This window comes from Tasmannia lanceolata, unplaced genomic scaffold, assembly GCF_043159265.1.
Source record: "Tasmannia lanceolata isolate RefF3 unplaced genomic scaffold, GAP_Taslan_0.1 ptg000037l, whole genome shotgun sequence".
In the NCBI taxonomy this organism is placed as follows: domain Eukaryota; kingdom Viridiplantae; phylum Streptophyta; class Magnoliopsida; order Canellales; family Winteraceae; genus Tasmannia; species Tasmannia lanceolata.
In genome coordinates this window covers 18,919,506-18,944,060 of record NW_027518714.1, presented here as the reverse complement: position 1 = coordinate 18,944,060, position 24,555 = coordinate 18,919,506, and the positions used below count along the sequence as shown (strand labels likewise).

The 24,555-nt window shown below is 37.3% G+C and overlaps 1 protein-coding gene and 1 pseudogene across 2 annotated transcripts; both read right to left on the bottom strand.

Annotated features, from left to right (window-relative positions):
* Positions 1–23,132, bottom strand: LOC143860786 (uncharacterized). Of its 2 annotated transcripts, XM_077371601.1 has the most exons (6): positions 22,740–23,132; positions 14,892–14,993; positions 7,676–7,817; positions 7,203–7,249; positions 1,009–1,210; positions 1–824 (listed from the first exon to the last, which is right to left on the bottom strand). In XM_077371601.1, exons 1-6 carry the CDS (start codon positions 22,824–22,826, stop codon positions 697–699), a joined length of 708 nt encoding a protein of 235 aa, XP_077227716.1. In that variant the 5' UTR covers positions 22,827–23,132; the 3' UTR covers positions 1–696. The 2 variants fall into 2 exon arrangements, with proteins under 2 accessions (XP_077227716.1, XP_077227717.1); XM_077371602.1 differs by lacking the exons at positions 1–824; positions 1,009–1,210 and adding an exon at positions 1,288–2,808.
* On the bottom strand, positions 12,086–12,194 carry LOC143862751 (U6 spliceosomal RNA; annotated as a pseudogene).
* Positions 23,133–24,555: the final 1,423 nt, after the last annotated feature.

The following is a 24,555-nucleotide window of genomic DNA, read 5'->3' as shown; positions in this document are numbered from 1 at the left end:
AATATGGAACAGCTTTTCATTTCTATTATAACTTTATTAGCAAAATGTCTCCAGAGGATACACTGAAAAATGGCTAAAGACAACAGAAGTATTCTTAAAAATTACTTTTGCCATGGACCCTAGCAAATCCCTTTAAATAAATATGCATGTCAAATTACCACCCTACAATATTCATTTCAACGTGTATGTGGGAGGCGTGAAAAATCCAATCTCAACTTTTGGACTGGCTGTTTCCTAAAAATCAACCATATAAACCATGTCTTCAATCTTCAGTGTTTCTTTTTGGCCATTCAATCTGGGTTTTGTATGCTTTTTTATTCTAACAGCATAACAGGCAATGTGAAATCTCTTCAAAAGAGAAAATCTAAGTTGATAAGAGAGCTTGTGATTGTAAAAGTGTTTTCTCTATAACTATTAAATATTTTATGAAGGGATTTGCTAGGGACCATCGCAGAAGGCATTTTGCAAACCTGTTGTTGCATGAGAGAGCAGCCACATAGGCTCACTTTCAACAGATTTAGTCTTATATGTCAACTAAGTATGGTAAGTAAATTGATCCCGGTTGTTCAATCATTTGATAACCAGAGTCAATTCTTTGATAAATGATCACTATAAGTCAGACTCAGTAGAATTTGATCAATCCTTTTTTTTGTCGTTAAGGTGGAGAACTGAACTAAGAATTCTCTTTCTTCATCATCAATTGAAGAACTGAACTAAGAATTCTCTTTCTTCATCATCAATTGAATCACTGTTCGCGACCCAGGCATGAGGTAGTTGCTCTCTCATGCAACAGCCGGTCAGAAAAATGCCTTGTGCGATGGTCCCTAGCAAAATAAATATAGCAAAAGAAGTTAAACCATTGATTTTATCTCGATGATGATCTTATTTGCGGGGCATGTATGTGACGTGGAACCAAGATCATGTCATGGGAATTCACCGGATCACCATCCATGCACTGCCAAAGAAGATCATTAAAAATACATCATGAATGATCAGCTTTTACACTACCAAAGAATCTAGACAGTGGCAAAGGACCACCAGCCTCTTCACTATCACTGTTAGAATGCCTGGTTCTGGACTTGTGTTTTCTTTCTCTTTTTGTTCTCTTCAATCTTGATTTTGACTTTCTCGTTTCTCTCTCATCGTCACTGCTAGACGATTCAGACGACGAACTGGAGGAACTCAAATCTGATGACCTCCTTCTTGAATGCTGCAAAGTAAAATTCAGAGAGAACAAAGCCAAATAAAGAAGCTGAAATAAGTTCTAGCATCATTGGGTGTATCTATGACATGATTTTTAAATCCAGCGTTAATGGCTATAGTAAGAGGTTTACAAGAAAAAAGGTCAACTCCTTCTAGTATAGGACAGTTTTCAAGGGTCTAACTCCCGGTATAGCATCATTAGGTGTATGTTTCTCTCTCATCGTCACGTGATTTCGATTTCCTTGTTCCGCTCTCTATCTTCACTAAATAGAAGATTCAGAGGACGAACACGAGGAACTCGAATCTGAAGACCTCCTTGAATGATGCCAAGTAAGATTCAGTGGGACCAAAGCAAAATATAGAAGCTGAAATAAATCCAAGGATCGATGGGTGTAAATAAGACATGATTTTTTTCCTTGGAAATCCGGCTTTAATTGTGATAGAAAGAGGTTAAGAAGAGGAGAGTCAACTCCTACATGTAAAGAGCATCTCGATACACCCCAATGCCAACCTATCAACTAAGGTATAAGTTGTACTTTCTCACCCCAATGCACAGTTATACATCAAATTTATGTTGAACTTTCTCACTATTTTCTATCTTTATAGTAATTTTTATAAAATATTTAAAAGTTATTTAAAAATATCTTTCTTTACCATTAACTGTATTAATGTTATAGGATACCATAATTATATTTATACGAATAGCATGTCAATTGTGTTGTATGCATTATGTATAAATATTTATGTGTTGTATGTGAAATGTGGTATGTACCTTTTTTTTAAAAGATGACTTGTATTACCCAGAAGAAATTACAAGGGGGACAAGAAGTCCCTAGAAATAGCGTGATAGAAATCAGCTATACTTTCATACAGAGAAAGACAAAAGTAAAATATAAGAACCCAAAATCCATACATCCCTCACTCCCTCTGCATCGGCAGGTACAAAGACAGAAACAGAATCCCGCAGTACTCCATCTTTGGTATTTGCCATTTCATTAGCCGATCTCCTTCGGTTCTGGATATCCGGGCGAACTATACGTAGCAAGCCTCTGATTTCTGAAATTTAGGAGTGCAGCTTCCAAGGTCCATTCGAGCTTCCAGTTGCCCATGCAATTGCGTTGGTTGAATCACCTTCTATGATAATTGATAAGGGGTCCCAGATTATTTGTATAGAACCATTTGAATCCAAATAAGAAAGCTCTGATTTCAGCTTCATTAGCATCGCAAATACCAACTGGTCCCGAAAATGACATCATCACATTACCATTCACGTTTCGAACCACTCCGCCAATCCCAGCCTTCTCGGATTGGCTATCTAACTTCCATCAAAGTTAAATTTGTACACACCAACCGGAGGTGGTACCCATTCAGGAGTAATCTTCGTAATCACCTTCCTTTCCTTTATTACTGCTGTCCGGTTACGTAATATTTCGCCAAAACCGTAGGTGGGACTTCTCTTCGCTTTAACCCATCCGATAAGTTCCATTTTGAGCTCGAGACAAACACGGTCCACTCTTTTCTTCTTTCCTTCAAATATCCGGTTGTTCCTTTCCTTCCAAATAATCCAGACAAAGGCATATGGTAGTAGCTTCCATAATGCCTGCCCTGTGTCTCCGAAGGCACCACCAATCCAATTAAGCAGTACCCTCTGGATTCCTTTTTGGAACACAGAAGCCAAATGAAACGTGGTATGTACTAAATTATCAGACATGTGTGACATCTCATGCCACTAGGTATGCACTAAATTATCAGACATGTGCGACATCACATGTCACTAGGTATGTACTAAATTATCAGACAAGTGCGGCATCGCATGCCACTAGGTATTTGATGTTGTTAAACTATTATGGATGTTTTTTTGCTTATATGATGGTATTTGCTCTTATCCTAACACCTCCTGATGTTTCATCTTAAATGTTCATCATCTGCATATCTTTTCATACGTTTTTTCGATTTTCCAGATTTTCCAAGATTTCCACCGCCATTCGAAACCAATGTGCTTCCATTTTTCTCATGACTGAAACACATACCGAAATCGAAACAGAAATCTAAGACTCGAAACCTTGGTTGTGCTTATAACAAAAACAAGAACCACTAAGAAGCAGAGAGAGAGAGAGAGAGAGAGAGAGAGAGAGAGAGAGAGAGAGAGAGAGAGAGAGACCTCCCAACTAATCCTAAATTTTTTCATAAGAAACTCAAAATTGATCATGTAAGAGGGTATTTCAAGTATGCTAGCATAGATCCAAAACCTATAGAGAGAATGAATGCTTTCAATTTCTTGGGTAAAGGTAGGGGGGTGTTCGTTCGGTTATAACCGAACCGAATAGACCGAAATTTGATAACCGAAATAATTTCGGTTATCAAATTTCGATAACCGAAACCGAACCGAAATTTCTAAAAACCGAACCGATTAAAAATTTGGTTATTCGGTTATAACCGAATAGTGGGAGAAAAAGAGGGGAAAAAGCAAAATCTTAGTTTGGATCGGAGGGCTAGGATCATCCTATCGAAATGATTTTTTGAGCACAACCTAATTAAGTTGTGATCAATCAAATGGACGGTTTTGATCATCCTATGGAGTGCCCATATAGCACTTTTTTTTTTTGGAAAAATAATGGTTTTTATCCAAAATTTCAAATAACCGAATAACCGAATTTCCAAAAAAAATAACCGAAACAGAACCGAAAAGGAAAAAAACCGAACCGAACCGACAAAACCAATTCGGTTTGGTTTGGTTCGGTTATTCGGTTATAACCGAATAATGAACACCCCTAGGTAAAGGTTGTGTGCCCTGTTTCAAATTTGTGCCTTCCGAGTTATGGCATGAATGTAGGGGGTTTTGTCTTTGCTCGGAATCAAGATCAAAGATAGTGATGGATTGGGATCCGTCAGAGTATGGATTCTTAAAATTTAATTTTGATGGTTCTAATCTTGGAAATCCCGGTCCCTCAGGTATTGGGGGTCTTCTTAGAGACAATTTGGGATCAATTAGGTGGGCTTTTTCCGGTTCCATAGGGGTGGCAGATGCTAGTGAAGTGGAAGTGCAAGCTGTTTTCCATGGGATTAAACTGTTGGCTCAACAATATTTGAACAAGGTTGTGGTGGAAGGCGACTCTCTTAACGTGATTCGATGGCTCAAGGGAGCATCTTCAATCCCTTGGAGATTCCCTCCCTTCTTTGATGAGATCCAAGATCTAGTAAGGGGCCGAGAAACCCTCTTTAGGCAAGTGAGAAGGACTGCAAATCGAGAAGCCGATAAGCTTGCTAGGGAAGGAGTGTTCAACAAGGGGATGGAGCTCTTGATTTCCTTCCACCTTCTTTCTTTAGATTTGGGGGTGTTACTGCTTGTTTGTATCTTTCTTTCTTTTCTTTTTCTTCTCTGTATTTTTTTTGACCGCCTCGGTCTCTTATCAATGAAATCTTTACCCACTTTTTTAAAAAAAAAAACGAATGCATGCTACATCCAAAACCTCCCAAATAATCCTATAAATTGATCGTGTAATAGGATTTTTCAAGTATGCTAGCATTTTCATTCGAATCAATTACTTCATGAGGCTGTGATAGTTCCATTTACCATTCATTTATTTTCGACAAGGCATGCACCATTAACACGTAACGAAGTTCTACAAGTGTTGTGTATACAATGTTTCTTTGACTGATTGGGAAGTATAGTTAGGAAATACCATAAAACATTTGCGCTTAACTGAAAAATGTTACAACTTTTTTAGAAATAACAACGATTTTTGCAAAGCATTAACGAACTTTATTAGGAATTTAATGTATTGATCTGGATTAAAACCAATAATTAGGCCATTTAAATATTGATATGGCCAACCGAGGCATTATTGAGAAAGGTCTCACTCCATAAATTTCACAATATTTTGATATTATTTGATTAACCACTTTAGCGGGAGACTACAAAATATTCAAAGTGTCAAGGGAATAGTGGCAATTCTATAAATGCCTAAAATATAGTGTTACTTTAATCATTAATAGCAAAACAATAATCAGCTAAATATTTCGATAAAAAAAATTGTGTAGAGATTTTGGTGTGCATTATTGAGCGTATTATGTTACTTTGAAGTTTAATCATTAACAGCAAAACAATAATCAGCCAAAAAATGACATTCCGATAAAAAATTGTGTCATATTGACTGATAATTCCAATTTAAGTAGAATAAGAAATCCTGGAGCTTATTAAAATCCATCTAAGCATCCATCTCCAATATGGGTGACAAAACCTTTATCTCCCTTCTTACACCACCCTATGCTCACTTCTAGAGATCCAAATTTTGAGCTCTAACATCCATGATTCATAAAATGGAGTAAAACGAAAATTCTACAACCACCCTAGAGGTGCATATAATAGTATGGCGATTCTTTCTGCTCCATCAGGTCATGGTCTCCATCTCAATGATCGTACAGTTTTTTTCTCCCTCTCCCTTTACCAATCTTGAACCCAAAACCTCACGGTGTGGGAGTACTTATTGCCTCAAACCACTAGAGCATGTTGGCAATTGGTAATGATCCTACAGTTTTTACACATTTGATTCAAGGTTTCAGAAAGAAATTTCAAATAATGCACTTCTGCAAATCCACACCAATTCCCAAGTCCCTTCTCTGTCTTCCATATAAAATGAGTTTATTGATTCGAAAATTGGCGGCACTATGTCATAAAGTTCCCCTAAAATATTAATATATAATCCATTGTTTCAAAAATTGGACTTGGACAAGAACTCGGCCACGGTAAAAGGGAGTCAACTCGGGCAAATCAAGGATTGACATGGTCAATATTTTGTTAACTCAGGCAAGATAAATGAGTTTATTTTGACACTTGATAGGGCAAAACTCAGACGAAAAATCTGCCAAGGTAAAAAGGGAGCCGATACGGGCAAGTCAACGATTGACGCAGGTAGTTTTTGAGTAGTGTATAATCTTTCTTGAGACATACTGAATTTTTTTCGGTCATGATTTGCTTCTTGGGATAAGCCTTATCACATTTAGCATTTGGGCTCATGCAATTCTTAACATACTCCCTTCTATGGCTTCCATTAAAAAATGAGCTTTAATGATTCGGCAATTGATGGCACCATGTCATAAATATCCCCTAAAATATTACAATACAACCTTTCTTGAGCCATGCTGAATTTTTTGGCCATGATTTTGCCTCTTGATAAACTTCATCATATTTAACATTTAGGTTCAAGCCATTCTCTTTGATTTCCTATTAATTTATTTCCTCGTGTATGATTGTCTGGGAGTGTATGCACGTGCATCTATGTGATACTTGGATTCATAATAAACATGAAATATTTTGATAATCTCAATGACCAGTTGTACCAGCACCAATTCTGCCATATCCATCACCCCAACTTGGCGAGAAACACTGGAATCTTTATATATTTTGAATTCCTTCAAACTCAGATATTGGCTCAGGGTCTCTCTCTCTCTCTCTCTCTCTCTCTCTCTCTCTCTCTATATATATATATATATATATATATATATATATATATATAGAGAGAGAGAGAGAGAGAGAGATTTTTATTTATAATTATCTGCTTAAAGAAGATACGATAATTATACAGATAATGCCAAGAGAGAGAGACATTTTTCTTTATAATTATCTGCTTAAAGAAGATACGATAATTATACAGATAATACCAAACGGCAAGAGACATTTTTCTTTATAATTATCTGCTTAAAGAAGATACAATAATTATACAGATAATACCAAACGGCAAAAGATAAAAAATACTCAAGATTTTTCTTACTAACTGCCTTAATGTAATATCCAAAACACCAATAATTTAAGAAGTTTAATGTCCTTGTAAGTCAGATTGTTTAATAAACTATCATTTCATTTTTGGAGAAAGTTATGTTGGAAAAAAAATCATGATAAGCTCAACACTGCCTAAGTTACATAGCAACAAATTTCAGAATGAAAACATGAAAAGTACAATTGCTTAGGCAGTAACTACTGTGTTAGGAACAGAATATACCTTTCGCTTTTTGCTACTCCTTTTCTTGAAATCCTTTTCCTTTCGCTCTGCATTGGCATGTCCCCGTTAGAAAAGAAGCTATTCAAAAACATGGTTTTAAATTTCGGCCGAAACATTTCGTTTCGGCCGAAACATTTCGTTTCGGCCGAAACATTTCGGTTTCGGTGGAAACCGAAACGAAATTCACTGTGAGTCGGAAAAGTACCAAACTTCGCCGAAACGTTTCGGAAATTTCGGTGAAATTTCGGAAATTTCGGTGAAACGTTTCGGAAATTTCACCGAAATTTCGGTGAAATTTTTAAAAGATTTCGTCCGAAATTTCGTACCGAAACCGAAACGTTTCGGTTTCGGTGATGACCGAAACCGAAACCGAAACCGAGATTTAAAACCTTGTTCAAAAAATCGGCAACAAAACCAAAAGCAATTGACACTGCAATAAATCAGCACAGATAATTATATCTCTCTTTACATACCCTTCTTGTGATTAGACTTTTTGCCCGAATAATTTCTCCCAAGAGCAAGCTTGCTTGCCCTTTCCGCATCTAACTGGGCCCTATACTCTCTCATCATCTTATCTTTATCCGCCTCCAACTCTCCTTTTTTCAGTTCATCTTCCTACAAAAATAAATATGATATAGACATCCAAAAAGTGATTAAATACAAAGAGAACCTATTAGGAAATATGATAATCTCATGACACATATATTAAAGAAACTGACTTATGGATAAACATTCAGACTTTCAGATGCTACATGGTCACTGCATCTCTTGACCAATGCTTTACTAAGAGGCGCAAACCACTGTTAAACTTCATTTTCTTGTAAAGGTAAAACATTTAGAACTGAGCAAAATATTGCACAAAGAATAAATGAAACAGATAGGAGAACCTAGAAGAGGCTACAAGGGGCATGTGTCAGAAAATTAAAGACAACGTAAACAGATGAATAGAAATCAAGGATTAAAATGTCAGTTTTCTCTAATAGAATTGTCCAGCAGCAAAAATAGATAGCAATCCAATCACACAATACCAACCAGTACAGGTTTGTATCAGACAACAAGGAGTGTCTCACTGTCAGTCAGAAAAGCCAACAGGCAATCCCAAATAAAAATTCGGAATTGCCGCCTCTCTGCATCCCAAAATGAAAGTAAACCCGAAACACTCATCATCCTTCAAATTCATCCTGATGTAGGACACATATAGGAATGGGAAAAAATTCAAGACAATTATACATATCTTGAAACAATGATCAATCTGATCGTGTTCAATGGGACACATAATGGACCAGTACAGATCTAACAAATTAAAGAAGAGATGACTAAACTGAACCTACATTTACTCAGATCACCAATAGGATTCAGATGTACCAAGGAACAGATGAACAGTTCTGTTGTGAAAGGAAACAAGAGGTTCAAACACCATAAATGAAAAAATGTGGGAGTTTGCTAACAAAGAAGACACAGGTTTCAAAACTGATCGTGTGATTGGAATGAGTTCTCGACGGTCCTACACACACACACACACACACACACACGTAAAAAAACCCCGTGCGATGCACGGGCCGACAAAGAACTGTACGGACCACATCATAGGTTGATCCAAACCGTCCATGTGATGGAACACAACATCAATAGGTTGTGCCCGTAAAATCATTTCCATAGGCTGATCCTAGCTCTCCAATCTATAGAGGTTTCCATAATTAAAAAAGCATAAAGGAGGGGGGTCGGATTGAAATTATGTGGCTTTAACGGGTGCCTTTGTTAAAAAGCATAAAGGAGGGGGTAGGATTGAAAATATGTGGGTTCAATGGGTGCCTTTGTTAAAAAAAGTCAAAAAAAGTGACGTGTAATTTTCATAGAATTTGGGAGAAATTCAAATAATTCTCTCCTTTTCTCTTCTGCTATATAGTATATAGATATATATATATTAAAAACCTAAGCTAGAGATATAATGGTAGAACTATAAGAAAGAGAAGAACTAGGAGATTCTGTAACGAAGCTATACAACTACTATCGTGCAAAGATTATAGATGTGTTAGCATCACACTAGTCAGTCCACGGTGTCACACCAATGAAAAACCTAGGCATCACATCTTGGAGTAGAAGGAGAAGACAAATGTGTTGCAGTCAGACCATCAAGACCAAAGGCATCACACCATTAGTTTTTCTAGGGCATCACACCAAAGGAAGTCAAAGATGGTTGTGTTGAAATCACACTAAGAAGACCCAAGGCATTAGACCAAGAAGAGATTCCCAGGGCATCACCCCAAAAGAAGTCAAAGTGTAACACCAAAACTTGCAGATATCACATCCACATTTTTGCAAGAGAGCAAAAGAGAGTTTTTTAATTCATTCAAACATTGAAAGTCCTAGGCCCTACAATATATAGGCTTCTACCACAACTTCTACAGACTTCCACCAACTTAAAAGTTAAAACCCTAACATGTGGGCCCTCTTTATCTTAAACAAGTAAAAATCCTAATCCTAGAAGCTTCTCACTTAAGAAAATAAAAACTAATAACAAACACTAACATGTGGGTGAATATAGTGAATAGTGACATGAATAGTTTCCCATGAATAGTAAATCGTAACTCTAGAACAAAGTACTAACCCATGCCAATTACATTAATAACCCCAATAAACCTAAGCGCTCCTAATGGATTAGTAATTTGTTCTAGACTTACGAACAAACTACTAACCCATCTCAATTACATTACTATCCCAACAAACTACTAATCCATGCCAATTACATTAATATCCCCAATATGCCCTTATGAACAAAGGAAAAAACTTAAAGCACTCCTAATGGGCGTCAATCTCGTACTTGGCCCCTTTTCTATTTTTTTGTGAGGGCTGATTGCCCAACACATCCTCATCACGGATGACTTGAAAAAGTTATTCTATGCCCAAACTCTGTCTCATAACAACTCAAAATTGCCTTCAATTTCCACACCTCCTATTCTGAACTGATGAAAATGAGAGTAGTGTCAGATACTTTAAGACCACTAACTCGTGCTTTATCCATCATCCTGCTCAGCACCTCAGCCACTATCGTAAAAGGAAAAGAAGACAGGTTTGTTAGATCTCAAATGGCATCTGTGAAACTAACAGTTACTCCAAAAGCTTAAGCTGTTGGAGAAGGCGTTATTTATTCTTTTATACTTTAACACTCCCCCTCACGTGTGGCCCCTCTTTCTAGGTTGGCCTACACATGGCACATGTGGACCCTCTTTTGGGTTTGGCCATTGCATGTGGATTTTTGCTATCAAGGAGGTTTGAACTCAGGACCTTTGGGTCTGATAACATGTGAAACTACCAGTTACTCCAAAAGCTTGAGCTGTTGGAGAAGGCATTATTTATTCTTTTATACTTTAACAGTGAGGACAGCTTGTGGATCTTGATCTTCAAGATCTCAATGTTCTGATGCCATGTTAAAAACATAGTTGCCAGTAGGGGTGCAACTTGGGTCGGGTCAGGTTCAGCTTTTGATAAAAAAAATGAATTTGAATCAACCCGAACCCAACCCAATTTTAAGGTTAAAGCTCAACCCAAATTCCCAAAAATCGACCCGAGTTGCACCCTTAGTTGCCAGAGTGAGAAGCGGAAGCGGGGAAGGAGTGGTAGAAAAAGAGAATGCGGTAAGCATAAAACACCAAGAAAGCAATGGAAAAAAGTAAAGAGGAAATGTGTGGGAAGCATCATGGTTGGTGAATATTGAGTGCAGGCTCATTGAAAGCAACAGAGAAGCACATAGAAAGAGATTCAGTTATAGTAGGTAAGGGATGAAGGGTTAATGTAGGTGAGGGTTATAAGTAGCTACAGAGGACTTCGGTGTTGATTAGAACTACAAGTTTAGGGATTTATAGTTTTACAAGCTTGGAGTTTTACTCAGTAAAGTTTTTGAAAAGGAAATTCACAAGAGTTCCAGTTGAAGCTTAAGATAAGTATATGTAGTAAGATGGGATTGAACCTACAACCTTAAGCTTCAGGTACAAAGCTTTGATTAATTGAACTACAGGCCCAACCTCTTAAATACACTCCTTCTAGTCACTAAGCAAAGGGGAATAACTCTTTTAGGAAAAAAGAACCACCTAACTAGGGAGCGTGATGGAAGTGTGCTTGCACTAAAATGTGAAGCAAGAAGATATTAGCTTTTGAAGCGAACCAACTAGGGAGCTTTCTGTAATTATGGTAAAGAATCCCTTGAAGATGACCACCTATATATATATATATATATATATATATATATATATATATATATATATATATATATATATATATATATATATATATATTAGCTTTTGAAGCGAACCAACTAGGGAGCTTTCGGTAATTATGGTAAAGAATCCCTTGAAGATGACCACCCATATATATATATATATAAGGAGAAGAGTCAGTTATCAGTTACGAGCTTCATTAATTTCAAAAGTTGTGTTTAAATTGACTCTTGTAGAAACCCCTACTAATATAATTTGACATTTTCAACAAAGGTCTCTAGGTCTTAAATGTCAAGAAGTAGGAATAGAAGACAAAAGTTTCAATTTCACATAATCTCGTCCTTACTGTCCATCATGATCCATAGAGCAATCCTTGGAAACTCGAACTCGAATATGGAACCCCTTAGTGAGTGGGGAATCGACTCGGCTGACTTGGACCATTTTTATTTTTTTTTGTTGACTTGGCCTAATTTTTGAGCTTTTATCATCTTGGCAGAGCCAAAACACAGTTGAATCGGCCAATTCAATGATTGACAATTCCAGTATTAAAATAGGGGTATGGCATTGTCATGATTCCCATTTCTTTATCTGGCACAATTTCTTACATCATAACCACAAACCAGCATTGCTATATCTAGAGCTTAGTTTTAATACTGTTTTTTGAGCAATAAAAATTTGGACAATTTCCTGATTTGTGTGTGTCATCGTTGTGGAAGGTCATACTAATCTTCTCTGTATTGTTCAGATGTCTTCGAGTAGTAATGTTCCTGGAGTAACCATTCGAAAAAGAAGAAGTAATGTTCCGGGAGTAGGAGGAGAGTTCGTATCAACAATGAGTTATACTAAAAATTGAGTGTTTTTTTATCACCAAGTACATGACAATAGTGATATATCTGAAATAGGAATTCAGAATTTTACAGCTGCTTCAAACCCATAGAAGATATAAATTTTCATCTGTTTCTTTGCACAAGAATTAGTTTCCACTTTCCACTTGCTTGTGACAATGTCTGAAAAGTTTTTCAAATTTAAGTTTTATAGCATAAATATGATTGTAACCAGTACTTCAAGAATTCAGAGATTCTTGAACTGAGTATTTTGGCAAGAAGCGGATTTTTGCACAATAATCGCAGTCGCGATTGGGTATGCATATAAGGAATTATTCACCATTCGGGTGCAGAATGACAATCATTCTATACCACAATGGGCAACGTAGAGGTAAGTAAATCACAAATAGTGATATACGCATTAATAAGACAACATAAAAATCCCAGACAGGCAAATGGCCCATTCAGATCCCTTTCTCCACCATGGTTCCTTTCTACCCATTAATGTCAATACAAGTATTGAATGTTTTTACAGCTTATAATCGTCTCCCAAGAGTAAACTGTAAAAGAAGCTCATTATGAATGTAACATGGGGAATGCATATACTGATAAAAATGATGAAATTACTGACACGATTATGCAAAGTTGTGGGCAATACTATGTTTATTGGGTTTGTAAAATTGAAGGCAAACCACGGACGAGGCAGATCATTGGCAATTCATGTTACAAGGGAATACTGCTTAGCCATTTTACAAATCATGTGTGGATAAGCCAAAAATAGAAGTATTTTTTAATCAAAAGCTACCACCTTATATCCCAAAAAGTTATTTCTTTAATCAAAAGCTGAAAACATAACAATCTTATTTAAATTATGAAAAAAGGAGATTAGTATGTTTTTTAATCAAAAGCCACCTCCTTATATCCTAAATTGTTCTTTCTTTAATCAAAAGCTGAAACAATACCAAGCTTGTTTAAATTATGAAAGTACCAAAATAAAATCCTTTTTAAAATCAAAAGTTGCAAAGTTATACCACCTCCTCCTTATAAATTATAAAAAGAATTCCACTGCTATATTTAGGTGTATCAGTGCAGATTCTTGTTTTGTAGCTGACAATTATTTTTCCAATTGTCATGGTCGTTGAATGTTAGTTCAGCAGTTAAATGCCTGCATCCTTGCGTATCTTTTTTGGGGGCACACAACATATACTATAGATCATATATAGCATATCTGTAAAATATGAAATATAGAACCAATCCTGCCCACGTGTAACAAGACTTTTAGACTGATGGATACCACATATAACGTTTACTAGCATACCTTACACCTGTGAGACAATCTCTCCAGTAGTGGCAACAGAATAATGCAATTCAAATGACTAATCCTAATCCACGTTTACATGGCTGCGATTTTTTTATAATAACTATAATTGTTGCAATGAAACAAAAATATAATGCACTCAATTTCAAACCCATGATGGAAGAAGCCCAAAAATAAAGATGTTTGAGTTTCCATTCCCCACAAGTCAAAGGAACCATAGAGTTTGCCTCTTTGAAGGAGAGTATAATGTGAAAATCACTACCATCTTGACACAGTCCAAAATCTCCACAAAGGCCTCATTAATCCTCTAAGGGAAATCAATCTTTGGCCATGATCACCGTAGTTCAGTTGACATTTTCAAGCCAGTCATGCATCTCTAAAATGCACCTATTATTATAATTGCTGGCCTAGTTATTTTTGCAGATGGTATAAAAGAACAAGACTGATGCCCCCTCATGAGTTGATGGATTAACATTTTGAAGTACATTACTTGAAAGTATTAACTAGGATGAAAGTTTTCCCCTTCCACTTAATACCTAATAAGCGATGTGAAGTGTAATTTCAAACATAAGATTAATTTTTATATCATCTATAAAGTATAAAGCTCAATTCTTTCTTAAATAGATCGATAATTGCTTCCTCAAAGGTCACACAGTACTCTCTGATTTTTTTTTAATGGTGACTTTTTAGGGAGGGACGAATACACAGTACTCTCTGATTTTAGTTATAGATACGTACAAGTTTCAGATCTGCTATATGTCATCAGAGAAACAAATGCATGGTATTAATCCTGCAACAATTAAAAAGTAAACTAGAAGGTTTGATATTAAAAAATTGAAATGAAGCGGCCAATGGATGCATGGGTTCATATAGAATCTAATAGAACAAATTGTCGAGAAGACCTTTTATAAGATGGGGCCAACCACTCTCCTTTTCATTTCATTATAGATGCTCCATTATAATTATGATACATGTATCTCAGAAATAAAACACTACTCACATTCCCTATAAAAAAAAAAACACACTACTCACATGAGAAACTCTCCAATACATCTCAAACTTAAAGATTACCTTAAGTTCCGGTGAAGAGCGATATTTTTCAATGACAAATATGGCAAGTTTAAGCAATAAACCATAAAATAATTTGACAGAGATTACCATAGTTACTGAGAAGAACGATATTTTTCAATGACAAATATGGCAAGTTTAAGCAATAAACCATAAAATAATTTGAAATTGGAAAACTCACAAGGAAAAGGGAAAACATACGAGACAGAAATTTTGAGGCTGAATAGTAACATTTTAGCACAACTCACTATGCCAGATGTATTACCTTTTGTTTCTTTTTATACTCTTCCCAAGTTACCGTGTGAGAAGTATTCAGGCTGGCCAAACGGGCTGCATGCCACTCTGGTGAATGAAAAGAACCATCCATCTGCGACTCTCCTCGTCAGAAAAATTCAATGAAATAAAAAACATCTAATATACAACTAATCTACTTGATCCAATTCAAAATCATCCAATCAAACTTGTAATCAGTTTAAGGGTCACGGAATTGAAAATGTAGATTTGAATAAACTCACTAGCATGTGCGAGTATAATAAAGAAAGGTACATTCTGGATAATACATACATCCATGCATAATATAAAAGTATATTATAAATATATATCATATGTATATGTATGTTAATATTAGCGATTGTGTGGTTCTTAACAGAAAAAATTGCAGTTCTTTTCACTATCCATACGTCCATGCATAAAATATATGCATGTATATTTCTGATTTTTGGTACACACCCTCTCTATGGAAGGGCCTTCCAAGTGGATGCTTTGGATCACCCCATAAATGTGAGCCCACATGATTTATCAGCACTCGAGCACAGATAAGCTATCTGCTCTCGAGTTCATAAACCTTTTTCCCATATATATATATATATATATATATATATATATATATATATTCATATATATATTATATGTATATTCATTTATATATTAGTGCATGTGTTGCTCCCAACACACGAAAACTCAATCCTTTTGCCAATCAAGTAGATGCAAATTTTAAATAAGAGGAAATATTTGTCATGTCCTTGACATTCTGGGTAATATCTGCCCTTTGAATTAGTCATACCCCTATGTCCCGTGTCATATTCATCTCCCTCCCTCATATGACGAAACCAAGGTTTTAAATTTCGGTTTGGGTTTCTGTTTGGCTATCATGGAGACGGAAATGTTTTAGTTTCGTTTGGAAATTTTGGTGGAAATTCTGTAAAATCATGAAAATGTACAGAAACATATGCAACTGATAGATTTTATGATAAAACTTCAAGAAATGCTAGAATAAGCACAAACACACACTTAGAAACCATCACATAACTAAGATAACCATCGATAATGGTTTAAAAACAGAACACCCAGTGACATGCATTGCCGCACCTATTTAATAATTGAGTGCTTACCACATTTTACCTGTAATTCATGTAAATATGTATGCATAATGCATATATCACATTTCACATGCAATTCATGTAAATATAATCATGACACACATACCAATACAGTATATCATTAATAAACTAATGGGGACCATCCTTAGGCCCATATTCTAGTTTAAGTGTCTTTTAGGAGTTTTTTAAGTCTCTTAAGTTATGGAGGGGTACCACAGTCTTTTCCCATAAAAAATCACTTAAGTTATTTGAGTTATGAGTGTTTTAAATAGGACTCATGCATTTATTGCGAAAATTTTACGCTATTGAGTTATTAGAGGGTGTTTTAGTCCAAAAACAAGGTTTTGTTTGAGGTTTTAGAACTTTCTAGTTCTCTTTCTTTTCTTATATATATATGTAGCCTCATGGCACTTTCCTTTGATGTTGTTCAATGATGGAATGAACAAAAGATCTGATGTTTTTTTCTCTTTTGTGTGGCTGCGATGCCTTTTAAAGTGTAATGCTTCATATTAGACCAATTTTCTATCCCTAAACCCATCTTTCTCTTTCTTTCTCTTCTCTTTCTTTTCTCCCACTCTCTCTTTCATTTATTTCATCTTTTTTTTCTCTCATCCTCTTTCATCTCTTTCTCCGCATTCCTATTTCATCACATGCAAAAGATGGTTGGGAAATGGCTTTCCGAGAAATTGCATAGCAAATCCTTTAAAATTATATGAAATCATGAATCATTTATTATATCGATAGTATGATCTTTCACAAGCGTGCCTACATGTTAGGCTTTTTTTTTTTGAACAATTGAAGATAAAAAAAAATCTAAAAATTAAGCACCTCTACTTCATGCATTTTTTAATATTTCCCACATATGACTCCTTGTGTTCATATTTGATGCTGACACTCATGCCCATGTCTAAGTTACATATGAAAAATGATATAGAAACTTCGATAAGGATATATTATAATAAAAGAAAAAGATGGAGGTCAGTGGATGGAGTGGAAAATTGTTGGGTACATCAAGTGTTTTCGAACTTTGTGGAGATGATCTTTTCCCCTCGTTTCTACCAACTCTGACGCTGCTTTTGACTAAAGTTTCATCCGTCCTCTTAATCAGTTTTTAGAAAAATAAAACCAACTGGGATGTGAGAGGCCAAAAGATCAAAGAAGACTTGTCGAACTAGGGAAGCACATGCCAAGGACATGTGCAAAACCTGCAATTGCATAATCTCCAACTACAAAGAAATCAAGTCTAGAACAATGTTACTTGGAATGAGATTCGTTCCAGTACACAGTATGGGAACACGTACGACGTATGTTGGTAGCTGTCATCCCCTTAAAATGTTGGCACACATATTGGCTTGTGGTGGCACCTTGCACCCTTGTCAATGTGCACTTGGAACATCAAGGTGGGAAGAAGGCCATAGGACCAAGGCTTTGGTATGGCCTAGAGCATAGGTGTGGGCTATGCATAGCTTGCACGGGCAAGCATTAGTGGGAACCTAACCTAACTCAAGTATGGACTAGTTGGGCACTGGACTGGTTGGACACTGGATCAGTGGGCTGGGCATTGGACTAGTTGGGCACTGGACTAGTTGGGCACTGGTTGGGTTGGGCATTGGATCATTAGTGGGCACTGGATGGTTAGCATTGGTCGGCGGGCACTAGCTAATGGGCACTGACTAGTGGGCGTTGCATAGTGTGCACTGGTTGGTGGGTAACGCATAGGCAAAACCAGGGCACCAGTGTGCATGTGACAATTGGCAAGCGCCTGGGTGTGTTGGCACATGGAGGCAACGGTTGTAAACGGTTATGATTCAAACCAAGCCATTGCTTGGTCGTGTTCAAAGGTTTGGGCACAAGGAAGGCAAAGTAAAGGCAACCGGTGGGCGTTTTTGGCACACATGGCAACAAGGCATTGGCATGCACTTGCACATTGTGAAGACTTGCTAAGGCAATCATAGCTGGTTGGTTAGGCAACTGTTATGCCACATGGTGGCTTGTCATTTGTAAGTGCTTAGGCACACGGATTGTGCAATTTGTATGTAATGGGCTCTTTTGCCCAAGGCAAATAGTTTGTTGATGGGCAACATATAGGCAACAGGAAGGAAGATAGGCTGTTGATAGGCAACAAGTAGGCTGTTGATAGGCAACAGATACGCTGTTGATAGGCTACAGATAGGCAACAGTTAGGCAACTGTTGTGAGTTTCCTTTGTAATGGCTTTTACCTAAAGAGTTTGAAAAAGAGGATGGCAATGGAGTTGCCCGTGGAGTAGGCATGTTTGGCCGAACCACGTTAAAAAAGTCTCTTGTGTTGTATTGTGTGTGTTCTTGTTTTGTTGTGTGATCTATGTGTGTGCAAACTTGGTTGGCTTGACTAGCATTGGGCTAGGCCATCACGGACAGCCCCTTTATCAAAGACAATTTGATTTTGCGTGAGTTGCACCGTGACATTTTGGTATCAGAGTAGAAAGTTCGAAGGAAATGGTGGGCGGATCTGCTATGGAGCAATTGATTATGGTGGTGCACAAGATCGGAGGACAAGAGTCGTCCTCTAATCACAACATGGGACGAGTTGGTGAAGGAAATGAAGGATCAATTCCTTCCTAGCAATGCAGTGTGGGTTGCAAGAGATGCCTTGAAAAAGCATAAACACACCAGTAGCGTGCGGGAGTACGTGAAGCAGTTTTCATCCTTGATGTTGGACATTAAAAATATGTCGGAGGAGGACATATTGTTCAACTTTGCTTCTAAAAAATTGGTGCAATTGCTGGGTTTGAGGTTAACCAGCGACGGGAGTCGCATCAAGGCAGTGAATTCGGAGGCAAAATCTGTGCAAGGAGTGGCGAAAAATGTTCCTCTTAGAGTGGGGGAATGCAAAGGTGTTGCTGATTTCTTGGTGATTCCGTTGGATGACTTTGAAGTCATTCTTGGCTTGGATTTCTTTGTGCAAGCCAATGTATGTTTGTTGCCTTATTTGAGGGGGATTTTTGTAATGGAGGTGCAAAGTCCATGTTTTGTGCCGGTTGTTGAAGTCAATAAGGAGGGGGTTGAAAGGTGCTTAGTTATCCGAGTGGAGGGTGGGCTAAGAAAGGAGGTCATTTCAACCACATTGACAAAGGAAGTGGGGCACAAAAAGAAACAAGTGTTGGCAAAGGCAGTTGGTGAAGAGAGTACAAAATTGGGGTTAGAGGAGAGCCTAATGAGAAGGACCTACCAATGGATCCAACGAGGGCGTTGGATGGTTTAGGTGGGGGAGGTTTGTCACCCCCTTAAAATGTTGGCACACATATTGGCTTGTGGTGGCACCTTGCACCATTTCCAATGTGCACTTGGAACATCAAGGTGGGAAGAAGGCCATGAGACCAAGGCTTTGGTATGGCCTAGAGCATAGGTGTGGGCTATGCATAGCTTGCACGGGCAAGCATTAGTGGGAACATAACCTAACCTAACTCAAGTATGGACTAGTTGGGCACTGGACTGGTTGGGCACTGGAATAGTTGAGCACTGGTTGGGTTGGGCACAGGATTTGTGAGCACTGGATCATTAGTGGGCACTGGATGGTTAGCACTGGTTGGTGGGCAATGCATAAGCAAAACAAGGGCACCAGTGTGCATGTAACAATTGGCAAGTGCCTGGGTGAGTTGGCACATGGAGGCAACGGTTGTAAACGGTTATGATTCAAACTAAGGCATTGCTTGGTCGTGTTCAAAGGTTTGGGCACAAGGAAGACAAAGCAAAGGCAACTGGTGGGCGTTTTTGGCACAAATGGCAACAAGGCATTGGCATGAACTTGCACATTGTGAAGACTTGCTACGGCAATCATGGTTGGGTAGTTAGGCAACTGTTATGCCACATGGTGGCTTGTCATTTGTAAGTGCTTAGGCACACGGATTGTATAATTTGTATGTGATGGCCGTTTTTGCACAAGGCAAATAGTCTGCTGATGGGCAACATATAGGCAACATGAAGGAAGTTAGGCTGTTGATAGGCAACAGATACGCTGTTGATAGGCAACAGATAGGCAACTGTTGTGAGTTTCCTTTGTAATGGCTTTTGCCTAAAGAGTTTGAGAAAGAGGATAGCAATGGCGTTGCCCGTGGAGTAGGCATTGTTTGGCCGAACCGAGTTAAAAAAGTCTCTTGTGTTGTATTGTGTGTGTTCTTGTTTTGTTGTGTGATCTATGTGTGTGCGAACTTGGTTGGCTTGACAGCATTGGGCTAGGCCATCACGGACAGCCCCTTTATCAAAGAAAATTTGATTTTGCGTGAGTTGCACCGTGACATTAGCCCTGTAGACAGTATGAGGGCAGACTTAGTTGGTTGACCATTTGGGATCTCAAGTCAATTTGGAGAGCTAATTCGGGACGCTCTGGTACTTTGTGTGTTCATGCATGCATGCGTTTGTGCGTATATGTTGCATCTCTCTTTTTCTCTCTAGTAGATCACCATTTTTAGCGATCCGGATTGCAAACGAACCATGTTTGGGGTCGTGCGACCCGGACTGCCATTTTTAGTGATCTAGGTCGCAAACGAAACATGTTTTGGGTCGTACGATCCTGATCGTGGGTCGATAGGTGGGTAGTGACCCCGGTAACACTGGTCTAGACTCTAGAATAAGCTGAGTGAAGATTGAGGCATCCCTACTTAACCCCCATTTGAAAAACAAAGCAATATGTTCCAAATGCCAAAATGTCTCTAAAGCATCAAATGAAATCCTAAAACACCGATGTTGCCCATACAGGAATACACAAATACAGGTAAGGACTCACAAATACAAATCCGGGCACAAATATCTTCTCCAATGAAAGATATGTAAAGGAAATTATGTCATAGAGGCATGGATATTACTGTCAACTCAAAACAGGTATGGATGTTGAAATTAGCAAACCCTAGAAAATAGGATTCAAGAATTTGGTTATATATCTTAAATATTTATTATTTAATATAGTTATGAAAGAATAGGATTATAGATGCTTATATAATGGAAATGTCACTAGGTTATATAAACCTAATGTTTTATTTACGCTTAGCAAGCTTACTAATAGGATGCGTAGAATTCAAAAAGGATAGGTCAATGTACACTTATATTATGCATGATTTAATAAAATTTAACAAAAAATGGACAGAGATTTTGGATATCGCACCCAAATCAATAGTGTTAGAATCTGAAACATGTCTGGTGAAACCGTGCAAGTACTTTGCCTGTGGAACCCATGCAACATAGAATAAATATGCAAAGTGACGAAGTAGAGTTGGTCAAAGCCACCAAAATATCTAAGGTAGAGTACTACACATACAGAAGTACTATGGACATACGACATTTGTATTTGCTTTCTATCACATGCACATGGAACCTTGGCTCAATAGAAGTATCCACGAACCAGAGCTGAAAGCAAGCCCAATAGAAACCAGACCTTCGCACAACCAGATTGAGCAATCTAACCATTTTTGACAGAATGCCACTCTCCACTCTCCATCATAAGTTATAAGTTGAGGATTGCTATTGCTACCACTTAAAAGTCTAATTCCGTACAACCTCATGTTTTGGCTCCACAATTTTCAAGTGTAAAGTCCTCGCACCCCACATTACATGCATGGCTATATGGCACAGTTAAAGATAATTCGCATAAAATAAATAACAGCAGCACAACTTTCGGCATTGGTGGACTAAACATCAACATAACACACTTGAAGTTCGCATAGAATTTCTTAAGACCGATAACTAATTAATTTAGATATCAATGAAAAAAAATAATTAAATACAATTAGGGGTATTAACCAGGAAATAGAGATGGAAAAGAGAGAGAGAGAGAGAGAGAGAGAGAGAGAGAGAGAGAGAGAGAGAGAGAAACCAAGTTAAGAAAATCCACCAACTTATGAAGTACAGATAACATTTCGAAAGTACAATCAGATTGTAAAATGTTAGTGGGGAAGATACAATAAAAAATGTAAAATCATTAATTTGCAGCTCTTTATAATATTCCAACGTAAAAAAATGAAAATTAACAAATTCATTAACTAAATTCCGTTTGTTTTTTAACGGCAAATGATAGCAAACAGCATTAACTAAATTCAGTAAACGCACATAAACACTACAAAACAAAGTTTTAAATTACAGTTTCGGTACGAAATTTTGGCCGAAATCTTGTAAAGTCGCAGAAAATTTTCGGTACGAAATCACAGCCAAAATGATTTTTCTTTCAATTTTTTGTCCTTTTATTAGAAATATCTTAAAGGAATCTCGTGGTTCTTCTGTTTTATGCGAGTGGAGTTGATTTTTGTCAGGATTTCTGTCCAAATGTATTTGAGTTTTACCTGAAAAACTGCATGTTTCACATATTTCAACCGAAACATTAATGAAATTACAAAATTTCGGGCAAAATTTAAAAGTTTAGGACAAATTTCCAAAATTTGGAGCAAAATCTTGTATTTCTTCGGATTCCATTTTGGTAGCAGTCAAAATCGAAATATCCCGGCCGGCTAAAGTTTAAAACCATTGCTAACAATTAGAGACTAGAAGTACGAAAAAGGAGAAATGCAAGCTAAACTATGCGAATTTATCTAAACTTTTAAGGGAAAACAGTATAATTAAGCCAATTTATCTAAACTTTCAAGGGCAAACAGTATAATTGAGTAAATTTATCTAAACATTGAAGGGCAAACAGTATAATTACAATTTAGAAATTGCAAACAAAGTGAGAAATTGAAAGGGGGGAAATATGGTATGAAAGGGTACAAACCATTCCGTCTTCGATTTCATCTGGACCCCCAGAGCTCGAACCCACCCTTGCTCTCTGCATAGCTTTGTACGCCTGATTTTTCCCCATCTTGAAAGAAACCCAGATAAGGGAGCAAACCCTAAAGAAAAAGAAAGAGAGAAAGAGAGAGGGGTTTTGAAATTTGTTGAATTTGAGTTGGTTTCTTTGCTTATCCGATGGATTTCAAAAGACCCATTGTAGAATCGAGCAGTATAACGGTCAGGAAGGCATTGGATGATCGAGAAAGGGCGGAAAATTAGTTGGATTTTGAATAGAAAAAGAGGAAAGAAAGTGGGTTTTAGGAGACTTTTTGTAGAGAGAGAGGTGGTGAGGGTTTGATGAAGAAAACCCGTTTGCTTGCTTCCAAGGTGGAGGGCTACAATGTAACATTGCCTTCAAATAGCTACTGATATTGGCACTAACATGTTTTTTATAACAGAATAGACAAAGTGATTTTGTCTCGTTACCAAAACATGGTAGTGCAAATTCTACTTCGGAAATTCACCTAAGAAAAAGTACCTTGAGCCCACCTATTTGGAGGATCGAAACCATTCATTTGTTGCTCCATGTCGTAGATAGGCCGTGGCCCAAAAATCTTTTCTATAAGATGATCCTAATCATTCGATTTGTGGAGGTTTCTGTCCTGTAGTTTTTTAAATTTCCGAGCCATCCATTTTACACCAAACAAATCAGTGGGTTTTCTTTATTATGTCTGACTTGGGGTTATCCTGTTTGACTCGGGATAACTCCGAGTCTTGATAACCCCGAGTCAGGACATGATAACTCTATGTCTGTCTAGGATAATCCCGAGTCAAACCGAGGTAATCCCGAGTCTGAATGGGATAACCCCGACTTTTCTTTTTCTTTTTTTCTGATGCCTTTAGTTGTTTTCGGCATCAATACTTCTTTTTTCCCTCCTTTTTCATTTTTTCCAGTGTCACCTAGTTTTTTCGGCGACTTTTATTTTTTCCGGCGTCAATTCTTTTTTTTTTTTCCTTCTTCTTCCTAATCTTTTACATTTTTTTCTGCACCTTAATCTTCTTCATCGCCATCATTATCATCATCATCTTTTTTTTCTTCCTCTTCCTCGTCTTCTTCATCTTCTATAAGTTGCAGAGATAAAAAACGGCGAACACAGACAAGAAGACGTGGTGTTGTGCTTTATTTGAGTAGAGGGTAAAATTGTCTTTTGGTTTGGCAAAAAAGGTAAAACTCCCCGTTTAAACAACTTTGTTTTTCGGTATTCCCATGTGATAATTTCAAATACTTAATGCCTCCCAATAAAATAGAATATACAATGATCCCACGACGCATGAAAATTTTATATATATAAAAAAAATTGTCCTAAGAATTGTCCTTCCCAAATGAAATGCCCAAATGCAAGGCTTTGCTTGGCCTAACAAACTTGAGTGGAAGTTCAGTAATATAAAATAGGACGCTACTAAATTCGCCCCCTAACATTCCCCATTCACCTCTTTTAATGTAAAATGTCACCTGTGTGTGCTGAATGCAGATGAAAAGAAAATGTCACTTTGATAATTTTGAATGAAGAAGTAAGAAAGTGCCATGATTTTTCCTACCAAGGATCTACTTGCACACATGCGCGTGCGCAGAGAGAGAGAGAGAGAGAGAGAGAGAGAGAGATCAGTTACCTACTTGAAAGCTCACTTGACTTGAGTGAAGGGAGAGGAAGCGAAAATGACCGAGGAAGCGAAAATGACAACTAGTCCAAAGGTAGAAGGAAGACGAGCAACTAAGGCTAGCTTCGCAACCATGAAATTTTTTTCATGTAATATTA

Bases quoted from the DNA above. Each gene is read 5' to 3' on its own strand.
- LOC143860786 (XM_077371601.1), bottom strand. From the start codon at position 22,826: ATGGGGAAAAATCAGGCGTACAAAGCTATGCAGAGAGCAAGGGTGGGT. The intron at 7,250-7,675 runs GTATGTAAAGAG...ATGCCAATGCAG, and splicing joins AAAGTCTAATCACAAGAAGG to AGCGAAAGGAAAAGGATTTC. The intron at 1,211-7,202 runs GTATATTCTGTT...TTTACTTTGCAG, and splicing joins GGAGTAGCAAAAAGCGAAAG to CATTCAAGAAGGAGGTCATC.